This window comes from Lycium ferocissimum, chromosome 1, assembly GCF_029784015.1.
Source record: "Lycium ferocissimum isolate CSIRO_LF1 chromosome 1, AGI_CSIRO_Lferr_CH_V1, whole genome shotgun sequence".
NCBI classification, from domain to species: Eukaryota; Viridiplantae; Streptophyta; class Magnoliopsida; order Solanales; family Solanaceae; genus Lycium; species Lycium ferocissimum.
The window spans coordinates 7549304-7567052 of NC_081342.1; the positions used below are offsets into that span (position 1 = coordinate 7549304).

The window sequence follows — 17749 nt, forward strand, 5'->3', positions numbered from 1 at the left end:
GTATCTCAATGTAACCATAAAACAAACAAAAACTCCGTCAAACAACGCGTGTGGAGGTTACTAGGATTAGAGAAACAAAAACTCAATGTAACAAATAAATAAACAAGCAAACAAAAACTCCGTTTTCATTTTCGCCGGCATCATCTTCTTCTTTTGCCACGTGTCTAGTGCCCGGTTGTTAAAAAAATATATTACGGGATAATGCCAAATTAATGACAAAACGTGTAATATTTGGCCTTATTGTTTATCGTTTGAAGTAAATAAGCAAGGTAATTAAGAATAATTTGGATATTTAGGTACTTTATCCGAGGTAATTAAGAATAATTTGGATATTTAGGATTTTTATCCGATAATTGCCAATTCCCATATTAGAATCTCATAGAAGTCGGCACAAAATAATTCATAATCGTGATAAAATAATTCTAACTTTACACCGGGATGAGGAAGTAAACCAAGCCTCATGGATGATAAGGAAAATTCTTAAGGCCAAGAAATATATAGAAATAGTGGGTATAAGCCAAGATGAATTCATTGCTATGCCGTACTATTCTATTAAAGCAATGTATCAAAAGTTGAAGAGTGAAGCTCCAAGAGTGCACTGGTGGAGACTATTCTGTCACAATGAAGGACTCCCTAGATGGCTATTTATTTTCAATCTCGCTGCCCATGATCGACTGGCCATTAGGGATAGACTGAAGGAATGGGGCACGACAAATGACGTAGTGTGTCCACTGTGTGATAGAAATGATGAATCCATCAACCATCTATTCTTTGAATGTGCTTATGCTGCAGGTGTATGGAACAAGTTGTTGGTATGGCAAGGAATTCATAGACAAGCAATGACCTGGAACCATGAATTGAATTGGGCATGCAGTCATATCAAGGGCAGAAGACCAGGGGAAGAAATTTACAAAATGGCGCTGGCTGGGTGCGTGTATCAAGTATGGCATGAGAGGAACCAGTGCATTTTTCAGTCCAAGAGAAGACCTACTGATCAGCTGGTGAGAGGGATAATTCAACAGATTTGTGTGCGAGGTAGGATGAAGTCGAAGCTAGCGAGAACTCTGGACAAACTAAATTTTTATCCAAGCTGAAAGGAGTTACTAAACAGTAAGGGATTGGTGAGCTCCTACCGGGGAAGACCGTGGCAGATAGATAGACTTATAGTATGTTCTAAGGCTAGGCGATGCAACTGGGACTGGGATGTCCAGATCCCAGAGTTTTCTCTTTTTCGTCTATTTTGTTGACGTCTTGAGCTGTACACGATGCACTTTGGTAATAAAAGTTACTTTATTTACCAAAAAAACTTTACACCGGGATTATTTCTCTAATCCTAGTAACGTATCTTTTTTTTTTTTTTTTTGTTGCTAATTAATCCTAGTAATCTAACTACCCTTAAAAGTAACAAACTTTGAAGAACAAAAGAGAACTACTATATTTAGAAATAATATAACTGCAAAATTTACATTTTTACATTTAATGAAATGATTTATAACCACACAAATACTCATAACTTATTTGATGCCACAAGTTTAAAAAATCTTCGTTTCATATTTAAACTCTGTGTATAATTAAATTATATCACATAAATTGAGATGGAGGGAGTACATGCTATGGAGTTCACAAACTGTAGACGGGTGGGTTGAGTTGAGAGCGAGTGAGATTCTAACGTTTCTAAATTGATGTCTATTTCTCAATTTTCTTAGCGATATTACTATTGTATATGATACATACTAGTCAGATTAGCTCGCACAGGCCCAACAACTCAAGACTGCATGGAATAGAAATTTATCATTTGTGTTTTCACAGTTGAATAAGACTATACAAATATATATGTAAATACAGAGCTTACTTGTATAATCGTCGTTAGAGGCATATACAAATACATGAAAAATATGTTTACACCTCCAAATTGATCTAATAATTTCTTCAAAGTTTCTGTAGTTATAATAAAATAGCCAAGGATTTTACATGTTCTATCTTATTTTACTTGTACAGGTTTATAGCCTGTTTGACCAAACTTCTAAAATCAGCTTATTTTGAAAAGTGTTTATAAAAAAGTTCCTTTGACGAAAAACAAATTGTGTTAGGCCAATTAAGCTGAAAACCACTTTTGAGCAATGTTTGTGTTTGGCCAAATTTTTAAAAAGTGCTTCTAAGTGTATTTTCTCAAATGTGTTTTTAGAAAAAGTGCTTTTGGACAGAAGATATTTTTTTTAATTTATGAAAAACTGCTTTTGCTACTTTTCAAAAACACTTATTTTCTTCAAAAACTTAGTTAAACATCTCACTTTTTAAAAATAAACATTTATTAAAAAAATAAGTAATTTTAGAGAAAATTAAGTTCGACCAAACGAGCTATTAGTACCTTGGAAGGATTATGTTTAAAGAACCCTTGCAGTTTCAAACTTGGTGCAATATAATACTAATTTGACCGTCCCAAATTGTTACAATCTCAACAACCCCCAATTCTTTTACCAGTAACCCCCTTTAACCTATAGGAAACGTCAGCAGAATCTATTATGCAGCGCTAACCCATCAGTGGGAAGGAGAAAATCAAATAAATAAAACAGATACATAATGAGGTGCCACTTTATAGCAGAACTATGGGCCCAACTGCTGAAATTCCTATTAAACCCTTTTGATCGGCAAGGAGGACAATGGAAAGCTCCTCAAACTGCCGCTTATACATTAGTAGTAAAGTAAAGTAAAAATATCATTATTTAGAATTCTTTTTTTATCATCATTCATTTATTTAATAAAAACACTTTCGGCAACGTAATGTCAAATAGATGACACCACTTGATTTGAAATTGCTATTGTTACTTACACGCATTACATTCATTCAATATGAATTAAATGTAATTCAAAAGTATTATATTGATTAATTAATACTTCTAGTATTTTATATTTTATTGGTTGATGTGAGCAAATTGAGTATGTATAACTTTTTTCCCATCAGTCTTCCCATTCTTGTGGTAGGACAAAAAAAAAAAAAAAAACGTTTTCCCATACTTCAGCTGCATCCTCACTGGAACCTTCACGCGTCTCGAAAATCCACCGTCCTCTTCACATGAATCAACCAATCGTAGCCTTCGCCTCCGCATTCGTTAATCTTTGCCACGTGTCTTCGCTTACACGTGTCGTCAACATAAGGTCCCTTTTAGATCTTTACATTATCATAATAGGATAATTGCATTTTTGGTCCCTTAATTATAGTTAAATTCTAATTTAGAACCTATAATATTTGACTAATAACATTTAATCTTCAATTACTAAAGATATGTTGGTCCCTTTGCTCGTGAATATTTATCATAATTATTAGTCGCTCCGCCACTTAATTACACATTTATTATATAAAGTTTTATACAGTTACTCCATATTTTACGGTAATATAATCCTGAAAGTTTTTTACATACAACTTAAGTGTTACTCTCTCCGGCTCAATCTAAGTATCTTATTTTCCTTATTTATTTATCTCAAAAAGAATGTCTCTTTCTATATTTAGTAAGTCGACAATTCAAAATATCTTACGTGATAAGTTTACAACCAAAAAATTGAAAGGACATTTTAGTACCTTATATACACCTTAAAATTTGGGACGACAAAATTTAAAAAGCCTCTCTTTATATTTTAAACTCTGCATCTAATCAAATTAGAACACTTAAACTGGGACGAAGAGAGGAACACAAATTTCGATTAATTAAAGGTTCAATGTGATTCATCAGACATCACAAGGACTAAAATCAGAATATATTCATAATTTAGGGACCGAAAATGCAATTATCTCTAATTATAATGATATCCAAGTTTTTCGTACTCTATAAATAGGAATTCCAGTCACCTCCTTCCTCATTTCCAGCATCATATCAATTTGCCTCTTCAAGTGCACACAACAAAAACAACAAAACTTCATAAAATTTTCATAGGATTTTTTTCCAACTTTTTGTCTGAATATTATCTTATGGCAATGAGTATGTCACACCAGATCGGTGCATTATCAGGAACACCGTTAACGGCGGAGACAGGTGGAGTTTCCGGCGAAGTTCCGGCGAAGGGAAGTGCAGCTGCAGTATCAGCTATGTGGAGAACACCGATGACGAATTTAAGAGTATCCGTGCAGAAAACAGGTGCTGACGTGGACAGGGTATCGCCGACGCCATCGCCACCGTTGAGTCCGATGAGAGGAGGAATGAGACCGGATTTATCGGTGGCTTGTCAAGCATTAATGGAAGCTCCGGTTGAGGTCGCCGAGAGAGAGCATAAATTAGGTGAACGAAACTATTTTAAATCTCTGAATGCTATTTACAATCTCCGCTCTATGAAAATAGTACCAAATTTACCTTAAAACAGAAAAACCTCCCTCCGTCTCAATTTATGTGATATTTTTTTACTTTTCGAGGGTCAATTTGATTAACTTTGAAGCTAAATTGAATTAAATTAATTTAGATTAAAATTTATGTATTTGAAAACCCCCGTAAGTCTGCAACTTTTCTCATGTATTAATTTGATTAAAAAAATAATCCCTCGTCCCAACTTACGTAGCACTTTTCGGAAATCGAGATTCAAACTACTATTAGTTTTTCTTTGCCATAACTTTTTTATATGCTTTTTCAAAATTCTGAATTTTGAATTTTCAATCCTGCTACTTTTGGGTAGTTTCCAAATATACTACTTATATATCAAAATTATAATTCTTGAAATTAGATCTGTACCGTATTAGATAATATTGTTGGTGCATTTTGAATCTCGGGAAGCGAGCTAATTGAGAAAAAGGAAGTATAAGTTTGAGTATAAATTCGAACTAGACACGAATTAAAATAACAAATCCTAACTCATTTTTAATTTTTTTTTTCCAGGGAATTCGCTGGAGAAAGGGAAAGGAGTGCCGGTATTTGTAATGATGCCATTGGATAGTGTAAAAATGGACCATACAGTGAACCGGAGGAAGGCGATGAACGCTAGTTTGCAGGCGTTGAAGAGTGCCGGAGTGGAAGGGATAATGATAGATGTGTGGTGGGGATTGGTTGAGAGAGACGCGCCAGGAGAGTATAATTGGGGTGGTTATGCTGAGCTTTTGGAAATGGCGAAAAAGCATGGGCTCAAAGTACAAGCTGTTATGTCCTTTCATCAATGTGGAGGAAACGTCGGTGATTCTTGCACGTACGTACATTCTTCAAAACTCTATTTTTTAGGGGTCGTTTGGTATGTGGTATAAGCTGGTATTAATTTTATACCATGTTTGGCAGAAGGTATAAATTTATCTATACCTTCTATCAAATAGAGTATAAAATGAAGCACAATCTTAAGAATGAATATCCCACCTTATACTATTAACCTTGGGATTATTTTATGGGATAAATTAGTCTCGGGATTCCGCGTATCAAACGACCCCTATTTATTTAATTATCTGTTGTTATTTTTAATTCAGTTCCGAAACTTATTATTCTCATATTAATATGGGGTTTTGAATCTAGAAATAAGTGGAAAACTAATTAACTACTACCTACATTCATTTTTACTCTTTCAGTATTGTAAAAATACATTTTCACTTTTATTTATCACTTTTAGCATATAAAAAAGAAGATAATTTCGTATTTTTTCTATTTTACCCGTAATATTAATTTTCATTTTAAATTATTTTTCCAATCCACTAAAAATATGCATCACTAAAAATATTAGTTTCATAGTAAATTATGCACTTCATTTATTATTTTTTAAGGGTGTGCAAAGTGCATAATGGATAAGTAAAAGTCAAACGGAGGGGGTAGAATAAATAAGCAAATTTAAAACTTTTTGATAAAATATTCATAATTTTTTAATTACATAAGGGTAGGGCAAGGGGAAATGGGGGAAGAGATTAGTTGAACTCTCACTAACAAGATAAAATTAGGTGAAATTTTAGTTAACCAATCAATTGAGCTGCTAGATCTCTGGATAAAATATTCATAGGATCTTGAAGAAATGGATTTTTGAAATTTTATTTTTAACTTTAAGCGAGTTTCAAAGCCTAAACCTGCTCAAGTATCAAATAACCATTATTCAGAATCACAGATCTGAAAAAGCACTCGTTTTAGTTGTATTGGGTGCTGAGAATACTTGATTGATGAAATACTCTTTTGGTTGGTGTGTCGCATGAACTATTTAAAGAACTTCTAATTTACCTTAAAAAGACAAAATAAATGGAATCAACCTGAATAAAGTGAAATGGATGTGTAATAAACTATGTATTGATTAGCGATGCTGGTAAAAGACGACAGGAAAAAATATTCATATATTTGTTCCCCTACCTTTAATTGGTTAGGATTGAAGGGGAAGCTGCAATATATTAGGATGTAGTAAGCAAGTAAAACGTTGAATTGGTTTTTTATCGCCTTTGGTCTTGTCAAGGTCCATGCCATTTGAAAATTTTATTCAACACATCCCTTTCCAGTCACCCTGTTGCTTGAAATGTTTAAAGCTTGTTGAGTTGGGTTAACTTAGTAATTATTGAACGCCTTTGGTCTTGTCAAGATCCATGCCATTTGAAAATTTTATTTTAACACATCCCTTTCCAGTCACCCTGTTGCTTGAAATGTTTAAAGCTTGTTGAGTTGGGTTAACTTAGTAATTATTGAAACGTGAAGACTCTAATCATCCATCAAGTAAGGCGATTCAAGAAAGAAGAGCTGTAACCAAGATATAGTCCCATAAAAATGTCATGCTTATAATTGAGATCCTGTTTTGTTAATCAACTGTAAAGTCTTGTTATGCACTTGACTTCCATGCTACTTTGTAGTCCTTGTTTTCAGGCGTGCTTAATAGATTTTGAAAATTTCAGGATCCCTCTTCCAAGGTGGGTTGTTGAGGAGATGCAGAAGGATCCAGACCTTGCATACACAGATCAGTGGGGAAGGAGGAATTTTGAATATGTATCGCTCGGTTGTGACACACTTCCAGTTCTTAAAGGGAGGACTCCTGTCCAATGCTATTCTGATTTCATGAGAGGATTTAGAGATAGATTTGAGAACCTTTTAGGGGACACCATTGTGGTAAGTCTTACGCTTTTCAACCTTTAGCCCTGCTGCATGAAATTTCTGGTTGGAGAGCATAAAAAGCTCAAGTTTTGTTTGTGTAATATAGGAAATTCAAGTTGGGATGGGTCCAGCTGGAGAGCTCCGCTATCCATCTTACCCTGAACAAGATGGAACATGGAAATTCCCTGGAATTGGTGCTTTTCAGTGTTATGACAAGGTATATAAACGAAGTTCTTTTTTCAAATAATATTTTAATGCTGTGTTTGGTACTTAATTACTTAATTATCACCGATGTTTATTCTGATAAATTGTTCGCCCTGCAGTACATGATCAGCAGCTTACAGGCTGCAGCAGAAACTTTTGGCAAGCCTGAATGGGGAAGCACGGGCCCAACAGATGCTGGTCACTACAACAATTGGCCAGAAGATACCAACTTTTTCAAGAAGGAAGGAGGTGGATGGGATAGTCAATATGGGGAGTTCTTCCTCACTTGGTATTCTCAAATGCTTTTGAACCATGGTGAGAGGATATTGCAATCAGCTAAGGCTTTATTCGAGGACAAGGGTGTTAAGATTTCAGTTAAGGTCGCAGGCATTCACTGGCACTATGGAACAAGGTCCCATGCCCCTGAGCTGACAGCTGGATACTACAACACCCGTTTCCGTGATGGTTACCTTCCCATTGCCCAGATGCTTGCCCGCCATGGTGCAATTTTCAACTTCACATGTGTTGAAATGCGAGACCATGAGCAGCCACAAGATGCACAATGTGCACCTGAGAAGTTGGTTAGGCAAGTGGCATTAGCAACTCAGGAAGCTCAAGTTCCACTTGCTGGGGAGAATGCATTGCCACGATACGATGACTATGCACATGAACAGATCCTTCAAGCATCCTCATTGAATATCGACGATCAATCAGGTGACAGAGAGATGTGTGCGTTTACATACTTGAGGATGAATCCGGACCTGTTCCATCCTGATAATTGGAGGCGGTTCGTTGCCTTTGTTAAGAAAATGAAAGAAGGAAAAGATGTTAACCAGTGCCGAGAACAAGTAGAGAGGGAGGCAGAGCATTTCGTGCATATAACTCAGCCTTTAGTGCAAGAAGCTGCAGTAGCCCTCATGCACTAGGCACATCCAAGTCTGTAAAACTTATCCATAATTGATCCTTCTAGCATGCAGTTTTTCAACATGTTACAGGGATCTTAACTTTGTTGTTGTTCTTATGTTGTAAAACGTATCACCGTGTAATTTTTCAAAGTTAGATGTATTTCTTAATGAAATGATACATAATTCAGTTTAGTAAATGCAATTCTTGAATCCCGAAAGTACTGTAGTGTATTCTTGAATTTCAGGTAGTCTTTTGGATGATTGAAATTTCTTCACTCTCAACTTGAGGCGACTGGAGAATGAAAAATATTTTGCTAAGAAGCTTTATGTGGTGCGAACCTAGATTAATCGGGTAGTGGGTTTCGAATACTAAACACTTGAAAACTTTATTTCCTCTCTATTTTCCTTCTGTAATTGTCCCCAATCTAAACTCAGGGATGTGCGCTGGTTTTTTTTTTTTTTTTTTTTTTTTTTTTAATGTCAAGTGGTCAACCCATTCCTATGAGCACATGATAGGTGCAAAGACTCCAAAAGTTAAAGTAGTAGTTGGACTTCAATGGAAGTAGTGGCAATTTGCTTACGATTGATTTGATTTTCTGAGTTTATCTAGAAGACTAGAACATATGAGCTATGAGCTGAAATTATTGACCTTGGTTAAACCCGAAATCACCCCCCCCCCCCCGCGGGGCGGTTGGTGCTTAGTAGGACCAGAAATTTTGGTATTAAAGTGTAACACGAGTCTACTCCTCTCCCAATTGGAAGTTTATCGATATCGTGTGTAAGTTCTGTGGCCAGGAGCTGTCATAAAAGAAGTACTATTTCACACGGATCTTCAGTGTATAACGTATTGACAAAACTTATACTACCTCTTGCAGTTGCCAGCTTTTAGTTTCTTTTCACATGGATCTTATGCACTAACGTAACTGCTCAACTACTAATCTTCTTTTTTAAACTATACGATATCAACCTTCAGACGAGAATTTAATTTAAGCCATACACATGTGGCATATAAAGTCCAGTGATCTACGAATGGACAATAATCACTCAATTGTTCAATAGGATGATTTGGACCTTACAAAAGTTAGGTAATTGAGATAACTTCTTTATCTGTTTGCTTGATTGTGGATGGGACGGTTTCACTTCTTGTATCGGTTAAATTTTGCAAATGAAGTCAATGAAAGAAAAAGATGAAAACAAACTCGAACAGTAATGTGTACTGTTGATGAGGATAAATGGATGTACATTATTTTCTTTCCGTTTTTTCTGTTAGATTTCGACTGAGTTTTTATTTTTGACCACTTAATTTTATGTCTCAGAAAAGACCACCTGTGGCTGTAGATTAGCATGGAGTTCTTCCAGAATTTTCTTTATATTTCTTTCTTATCTAAACTTAGAATGCTGCTAACCATAATCCAAGTTGGAGGATCAATCTAGACTTGAAATACCATCTCCACCAATTCAAATGCAAAACATACAGGAGGAAACAAAATGTATAAGAGAATATAATATCAGGATCTTAACATGTTTAGCTCTAGCCGGCTACAAAAGAATTTAACCAGATTAATAGCTTGTAATCGTTGACGGTGTATACTTAGTATCTAACAAATATATATAATAAGTGTATATACAGTAATATTACACTACATACTGGCTGAATTTTTTAAAAAATAATTAAGCTATTGTTGTGGATTTTGTTAGTGTGGTGAACATACATGAGTAAAAACAATAAGAAAAACAAAAACGACTATTTTGACAAAGTTACTAGTGTCTGATCTTTCCTTGCCTGACTTAAAATTTAAAAACATACATTTCAAGCTTTTGATATTAGACAAAATCCTATCTTTAAGAAAGGAAAGCATGCTAACTAACTTAATGGATTAATTTGCATGACAGTTTTAAGTTATATTCAGTGATATTTCTCATCTATTGAGTTCACTGTTTTTTCTCTCCAAGTATAAATCACTTCGGAATTTGCTACTAATAAATCCACCCGTACATGGTACTCTGTACCAGTGCATATTAATTCTTATCTAATCTTACGATTTTCTAGTAAGTCCTCCTTTGTTTTTCAGAGTTTATTCCTCTTAACGGGCACCATTTCCTACATATAAGGGTTGTATTTGCATCATTTTTTAGCTTTAAATTATAAATTTATGCTCTATTTAGAGTCATTATGAAAGTTCCTATATATTCCAAATGCTACCCTAAGTTAACCACGGGAATCCCAGTCAAAAGCAGAAAAACATGGATCATCAATCAATAAACCAATAACATCACTATAAATAGGTCTAATCAACCTAGAAGTTATTCAAAAAAAAAAATTCTAATATCTATCTATTTTTTTGTGAAAAAAAAAAAATCTTTCGGATCAATAATCAAAATGTCAAGTGCTCAACAAGCCGGTGAGTACCACGGCCAGGCTCAGGTAATACTTCACACTGCATGCAATAATTAGTCGTTACAAATTAAAATTGTTTTTATAGTACCGACAGTTATAGCTAGTACGTACCCTAGTAGTATCAACAGTCAGCTAGACTATATTGTTATTGTTGTTTTTTTATAGAGTGTGTATATATGTGTGTGTGTATATATATATATATATACACTTTTAATCTAAGACTTTTAATCTAATAGTAATCTTCCACACAACAGGTGTAAGTTTCATTCTCATAATCCCTTTTCCATTCCTGCTTTGTTGATCCTCAAAAGTGGTTTCAGACTTTAATTTGATATGTTAGTAATTGTTACGATTCTAATCAGTTACCACTGAATCCATCACACGTTTAAAATTAGCTATTCAAAATCTAATACTTATATATATATTTTGTGTCGAGAATACTTCAGTTGAACGTTCCTATTATATTTTCCATCAACCATTGTTGTTCCTCTATGTAATAGAAAAAAAAAAACTAAAAAGCTTTGTAAAATCCTTTAAACTTGCTTATTCTTTTTCTTTATTCTTTATACTTCATTGTTTCTAAATTTGATACCATTGATGAACAACAAATGAAACAGGCCAAGACAGAACAAATGGCAGATTCAGCGAAGAGTACAGCACATTCAATGGCTGACAAGGCTGAAAATGCTACCCAAAGTGCTCAAGAATCTGTTCAACAAAACAAAGACCAGAACAACCCTGGATTCCTTCAGCAGGTAATTTATCTATCAGTAGATATATAATAAGCGAATTCAAGAATTTCACTAAAAATGTTCAAGATTTTAAAATATATTTAAATTCCGCTAAAGATGTTGAAGGTTCAGGGCACATAAATTGAAGGATAAAGATGACATGGTCGGTCACTTTGAATGACATGAGGGATTAATTTAATTTATATACACTGATAGTTTAGAAAAAAATTACACTATTAGAGTACGTGAAAAAATAACAAGCAATCCTTGGATAACTAAAGGTCCTTGCTTTAACAAGTTAAAATGTACGGATATTGTGAATTTTTTTTTAACTGTCAGTTATAAGTTAATCCTTAAAAAAACTCATTAGTATACTCAAAACTTCCGATTCTTTTTTCCTTTATTTATTTATAACATTCCTATTAATTCTTCTTCTTCTTCTTCTTCTTTTTTTTTTTTTTTTTTTTTTTTGTTGTAATTCAGACTGGAGAGCAAGTGATCAACATGGCTCAAGGTGCAGTTGATGGAGTGAAGAACACACTTGGAATTGGATCAGACAAAAAGTGAGAGAGATGAGGGCTGAAACACATTTCTCAGTTCATATCATCTTTCATTTTCATTTAATTACAGGGTTTTCATATGCTTTTATTAAGCATATAAGTGAAAACATTAGTACTAGGTTTTGATTTATTGTTGGAGATCTCTCACAAAGAGAATTACAAAAATGATTCTTATAGATTGAGATGATTTCATAGGTTTGGTAATATGGCTTTAAGTCCATGCACCTTATTGGTATTAGGGAAGTTGTTTTATTGATTGAGATTTCTCTCGTTAGAATTCTCATCAGTATGTAATAAGAAAGTTTCTTTGGTTTTGCAAATTCATCCTTTGTTGTTTTTCCTTTGTGTCCACTATACAAGTAATTGGAGTTTAATTCCCAAATTACATAACTAGATTGGGTGTTTGTCCTTGATGTCAATTGGAGTTTAATTCCCAAATTACATTACTAGATTGGGTGTTTGTCCTTGATGACTCTTCTTTACACTTTTCTATAAACAAGTTGACGGGACACCAATTTGCAACCTGGTTTAGTAGGTGTTTTCACGTGGTTTGGTTGAAATTTTGAAAAAGAAGAGTAATCGAAGTGGATGTTGAAAAAGGTATCTGGAAGTCTTGTGTATTTTGAACATGTTTTACTAGTGAAATTTGAAATACTCATTAAACATATTTTTAAACTTCAGATTCTCTAGTTCAAGTTTGAAACGGATTGTAAAACAAACACTTGAAATAATTTAGGTCTTTGTGCACCAAACACGTAACTTATCGAATCAATTGCCACGCGATTGAAAATATATACTATAAAAGCTAGGGTACAGTTTGATACATTAACTTTCTACTCGATATTTTTGTATGAGTCTACAATACCAATACCGCCAGTCGAGATGAATGTAACCTTCGTTTGGTGAATTGAAGTTGACTCTAGGTGTAATAGGAATCTTAGTTACTATGCACGACACATACTAAATTGCTCCCCACCGATTGTTGACCAACTCTCTGTTACACCTCGGAAATTTCCCGTTAGCATACAGTGAGTAGACTAATGAAGGGAATGACGTGTACGATGTTTTGATAAGAGAGGAATAGCCTTTAATGATCCTAATTAAGATTTTCAAAAAGACATTCGATGTTAGATGAGAAAGGTTGCCAAGAGAAGGCAAGGCTTATGATGCGTATTGAAAAGGATTTGCGAGTAACAAGCTAATGATGATTTAACGGTGTTGTGGAGAAGAGTTATAACGTCCCTTAGATTGGTATCGAGGTGCTAAACAAGTGTTAAGAAGGTTCCATAAGGATTGGGGATTAAATGAGACAACGGGAACAACTTCAGAGAAACTGTGAATTACACGGCCACTTCCACGGACCGTGTAACCTTATACGGACCGTGGAAGGGTCCGTATAACTCCCAACAGAGTTGGTGACTGGCTGGTGGTGAACCACGACCAGTTCCACGAACCGTGAAGTGTTCCACGGACCGTATAAGTGTCCGTGGAAGTCCCGACGAGCTGAATGAGTTCTGATTATATAAGTGTGTTCCGACTTCATTTATTTCATTTCCCACATTTTCTTCATCTTTCTCAAGGCCTCTAGAAGGTTCCATATATTTCATCCACAAGAAAATAAAGGAAATCAAAGATCAATAGCAAGGATTCAAGTGAATCAAGTGTATGAAACCTATCAAAGTTCATCCAAGCTAAGAAATCTCAAAGGAAGTGGATTAGGGTTTTTGGTGCAAGAAGAGTATTGCTACTCCAGGCTTATTCTACCACTATCTAAGGTAAAGACGTGAGCATTAAAGGAGAACGATTGAGTGATAGAATAGCTAAAGGAAAAAGGTATGTAAGGCTAGTCCTTTCTTTCTAAGGCATGACTCTATGGTATGAATCTTCCTATCTTTCTATGACTTCTCTACATATATGTATGTATCGGAAATGATGAGTCTACGTTATAAAGAGCTCTCATGAGATAAAGTTAAGGGATATGTTATGAATATGATGATGAGCCCAAGTCTAGAGACCCTAAAGCTCATGATATGATGTTTCTACAAAGCTAATGACCTTCATACGATTCCTTGATATTATTCATTGTTGCTAGACCCACCTTATGTTGTTAGTCCTTTCCTTTTTAAGGTATGAATTTTATGACATGATTTTCCCTCCTTCTCCATGAAATTCCTACATTTCGAAGAACTAAGAGTCCATGTTCATGAATAGTCATATGAGATAAAGATATGAGATACATTATGAGCATGATAGTGATGATAAATGAGTCTGGGACTATAAGGAGCTACACATGTATAAGATAAAGAAGAGAGATAAGACACGAGTATGATAATTGATGATGATGAGTTAAGTCTAAAGAGTCCTAAAGTGAGATATGATGCCCATGAAGTTAATGATTCTAAGTATGGTTCCATTGATGCTTTTCTTGTGTACACTCACCTTAAAACGTTAGTCCCTTCAAGGTGAGATATGATGATTATGATTACTCCATAATGTAATCGGGGGTCCACGACCTCATGTCACCCCGACATATCCATAGTTGCCTCCAAGTTCTAATGTATGTGTTATGATGAATGCAAGATGATGATAAGTTTATGTTAAGGTCATGATATGCCTATGCGACGTATGATAATGCTAAGGATGATGTTGATTTCATTTATGTATTTTTATGTATATGTATGTATGTATGCATCGAGTCCCGGAAGGGCCGAGTATGGATAGCATTGAGCCTGGGAGGGCCGAGTACGAGTATCATTGAGCCCGGGAGGGCCGAGTATGAGTATCATCGAGCCCGGAAGGGTCGAGTACGGATATGATCGAGTCCCGAGAGGGCCGAGTACGGATGATACCGAGCCTATATGGCCGGGTACGTGGCTGTACTGCTTTGTAAGTTATTGTATATGTAAGCATGTGGATGGACAAATGTATCTCCATGAGAATAAAGGGGTAAGTACGTATGTCGAATGTTTAAAAAGGTATTATGAGAAATGAACGGTTCTTTTTACCTTGTACTATTCCTCATGCTCTTATTATGTTATTATCCACGCCTTACATACTCAGTATAATATTCGAACTGACATCCGTTTTCTTTGGACGCTGTGTTCATGCCGCGAGTAAACGGGGAGGAGATCCGGGCTCGTAGGAGGCGTTAGCGAGCTCTTGAGAGCACTCGGTGTCGGAGGTGCCATTGCATATTGTTTTATGTATATGTATTTTGGGCACGGCAGGGTCCTGTCCCGTCCATATGTCTAGTACTCTAGTAGAGGCTCGTAGATACATATGTGTGGGTAGTATGGTCTCACGAATTCTCATCGTATGTATATATATTATTTTGATAGCCGAAGGGCTTATGTATGTAAAGTAAATATGTTTCGAATGAAAATAGTTTTTCTATAATTATGAGTGTAAGAAATATGAATGAACACAGAATGAGTAATAGAATGAGTGGTGCTCGGTGGTCAGCCCCGGGTACCCGTCATGGCCCTATTCGAGTCGTGACACTCTCACTCTCTATTCGAAAGATAGAGGATCCAAAGTCTAAATAGGCGTTTAACCATGCGATCGGAAATCATAATTTCATATTTTGATTTCAAATTATCGTTTATGTATAAATTTTGCACAAAACTTTAACATTAACTATATATCATGATTTCAAATTCCAAATTCTCCAAAAAGTAGGATTTGAGATTCCAAATCATGATTTCAAAATCATTTAAATGTAAAACTTGACCCATAAGTATATAATTTAGTAAAAAATAAAAAAAGATCTATAAGTTGGTAGATATATTTCTAAAATGTAAAACTTGACTCGAAGTAACAATGTTGGTCCGTCTTTTTGGCGATCTGATGGTAATTGCATGCTTGACGTGAAGAGATTGTTTGTACGATGTGATAGGATTATATTAAAGAGTAGTTACACTACAACTCATGTTCAGTTTTCCTATTTATTGAACTAAAGTTCGACCAATGTTGTATCTTTTAAAAAATGTTTTTTGGCAACATATTAACTCTGTTATGAACTATGTTTGCTCGTTTGGTAAGATGGTATAAGTGCTAAGGAAGTTTTGATAGTTTTCACAATTTATGTGATTTTTAGGTTTATAAAAAAAACACAATTTAAGAAATACAACAAATCACATGCCCAAACAAAATTTCAACTTTAAATCGTATAAATGATTTCAAATTATGTCCGATCGACAAGTAGGGAGTTATAGTTTTCCATCTCAAATATCTATGAGACCCCTCGTGGTATTTAGACTTCCAAAATTCCTCTAAATTTTAAAGTTTTTTTTTTTTTTTTTTTTTTTTTTTGCATCGAAATAGAGTTCCAAAGAAGTTTGTAGAAGACACGTATTACATAACCCAACAAATAATAGTCAAAATGTCCAATGATATCAATCATAGAACTCAATGATAATACTAGATAAAATAGGGGATTTACGAAAATTCGAGACATGACCGTTGGTACTTGGCGCCACGGTTTTTCTCGTCCCTTCCATATTCTCCACTTGCGTACACGCACTCTCATTTTAGAAATCATCCAGAAATGTTTTCAATAGAAAAATAAAGTCAATAGGAAATATTTCACTTCTCTTTTTCATCACAAAAAAGTGTTACTTGAAAAATTATTCTTTGAAAAATTATTCTTTGTCCTATTTTTTGATGTTATCATATGATAATTATAGTATACGCTATGGAAGTTATGTAAATTAAAAGCAATGCTCCTTATCTTCCGACGTATAAGAAGCGTTTCTAACTTTATCACTTCATAAATCCGCACGTTATTGGGCATTTTAACAGGTATGTTGTTGTTGTTGTTGCTATTGAAGTTATGATATATATGAAGATAACTATTTTTGTAATATTTTCTAACTCTAAAGATTGAAAACAACATTTATAGAGTCTGTTATATTTATAAAGAGAAAATGACTTCTACCTATAAGTAGTTCATTTTCTCTTTTTGGTAGAAAATAAATTTCAGTAAAATAAATATTGAGAATTTATTTAAATTTTAAATATCTTTTTTTTTTGAAACTTTTCGTTATGCTAAACAGACAAAAAAGTCAATTTATATGACTCTTCTCATAAAAGACCTGTAAATATAATACAAAAGATGTATATAAGTTTATCTTCTTCCATTCAAATTTTAATATATCATACAAGATTATTTACTTGAATAATGTTCCCATGACAAACTTTCTATTTGATACATATTAAAACTACAAACTTTACAAATAGTAACAGTTTCGACACCATATGAGAGTTTAATGAATTTAATTGTAACGTATTAACACAATCATAATAAATCATAAAAAGAGTCAATTCTCCAATAGTAATAATTTTAAGGGAAAATGTGCAAATATACCCATCAACTTTATGATTTAGAGCAGATATACCCCTCATTAAAAAAATAATGTATATAAAATGGTGCAAATATACCCTTTTTGCTAACAATTTTTTTTGTAAAAATCATATATCTTATTTTCTAATTAAAAAAAATGTCAACTGGCTTTAGAAAAAAGTCTACCCATTTTTTTAGTAGATATATTTTCCTAAAGCCACATGGTAATATTTTTTTCCCTGGTAGGTCGGGTCTAGTTCATTTTAAAAAATGGGTAGATTTTTAAAGTCACGGAGATATTTTTGTAAACAAACCAGACCCGATCCACCAGAAAAAAATTACCATGTGGCTTTATAAAAATATATCTACTCATAAAAAATGGGTAGAATTTTTTTAAAGCCACGTGACATTTTTTTAATTGAAAAATAAGATAATTAATTTTTTTTTAAAAAAAATCGTCAGCGAAAAGGGTATATTTGCACCATTTGTGTAACAATAGGGGTATATTTGCATCATTTTGTAACGGTAAAGTTATATATACATTACTTTTTTAATAAGGCATATATTTACTCTAAATCGCAAAATCAGGGGCAT

General features: G+C 34.1%; 3 protein-coding genes across 3 annotated transcripts; all 3 read left to right on the forward strand.

The window, feature by feature from the left end:
• The first annotated feature begins 560 nt into the window (after nucleotides 1-560).
• Nucleotides 561-1094, forward strand: LOC132061573 (uncharacterized). The gene has a single exon (XM_059454356.1). The coding sequence runs from the start codon at nucleotides 561-563 to the stop codon at nucleotides 1092-1094; it is 534 nt and encodes a 177-aa protein (XP_059310339.1).
• A 2749-nt stretch (nucleotides 1095-3843) lies between these two features.
• LOC132042727 (beta-amylase 1, chloroplastic-like) lies at nucleotides 3844-8322 on the forward strand. Its single transcript, XM_059433284.1, has 5 exons — nucleotides 3844-4271; nucleotides 4860-5163; nucleotides 6821-7031; nucleotides 7123-7233; nucleotides 7340-8322. The coding sequence occupies exons 1-5, from the start codon at nucleotides 3965-3967 to the stop codon at nucleotides 8144-8146; spliced, it is 1740 nt and encodes a 579-aa protein (XP_059289267.1). The 5' UTR covers nucleotides 3844-3964; the 3' UTR covers nucleotides 8147-8322.
• Nucleotides 8323-10438: 2116 nt separating this feature from the next.
• On the forward strand, nucleotides 10439-12223 carry LOC132068290 (late embryogenesis abundant protein 1-like). Its single transcript, XM_059461845.1, has 3 exons — nucleotides 10439-10550; nucleotides 11141-11278; nucleotides 11738-12223. Exons 1-3 carry the CDS (start codon nucleotides 10506-10508, stop codon nucleotides 11819-11821), a joined length of 267 nt encoding a protein of 88 aa, XP_059317828.1. The 5' UTR covers nucleotides 10439-10505; the 3' UTR covers nucleotides 11822-12223.
• Nucleotides 12224-17749: the final 5526 nt, after the last annotated feature.

Coding starts and splice junctions, on each gene's coding strand:
- LOC132061573 (XM_059454356.1), top strand. CDS start 561: ATGTATCAAAAGTTGAAGAGTGAAGCTCCAAGAGTGCACTGGTGGAGA.
- LOC132042727 (XM_059433284.1), top strand. CDS start 3,965: ATGGCAATGAGTATGTCACACCAGATCGGTGCATTATCAGGAACACCG. Junction 7,032..7,122: donor TTTTAGGGGACACCATTGTG/GTAAGTCTTACG, acceptor TGTGTAATATAG/GAAATTCAAGTTGGGATGGG. Junction 7,234..7,339: donor CTTTTCAGTGTTATGACAAG/GTATATAAACGA, acceptor TTCGCCCTGCAG/TACATGATCAGCAGCTTACA.
- LOC132068290 (XM_059461845.1), top strand. CDS start 10,506: ATGTCAAGTGCTCAACAAGCCGGTGAGTACCACGGCCAGGCTCAG. Junction 10,551..11,140: donor AGTACCACGGCCAGGCTCAG/GTAATACTTCAC, acceptor CAAATGAAACAG/GCCAAGACAGAACAAATGGC. Junction 11,279..11,737: donor ACCCTGGATTCCTTCAGCAG/GTAATTTATCTA, acceptor GTTGTAATTCAG/ACTGGAGAGCAAGTGATCAA.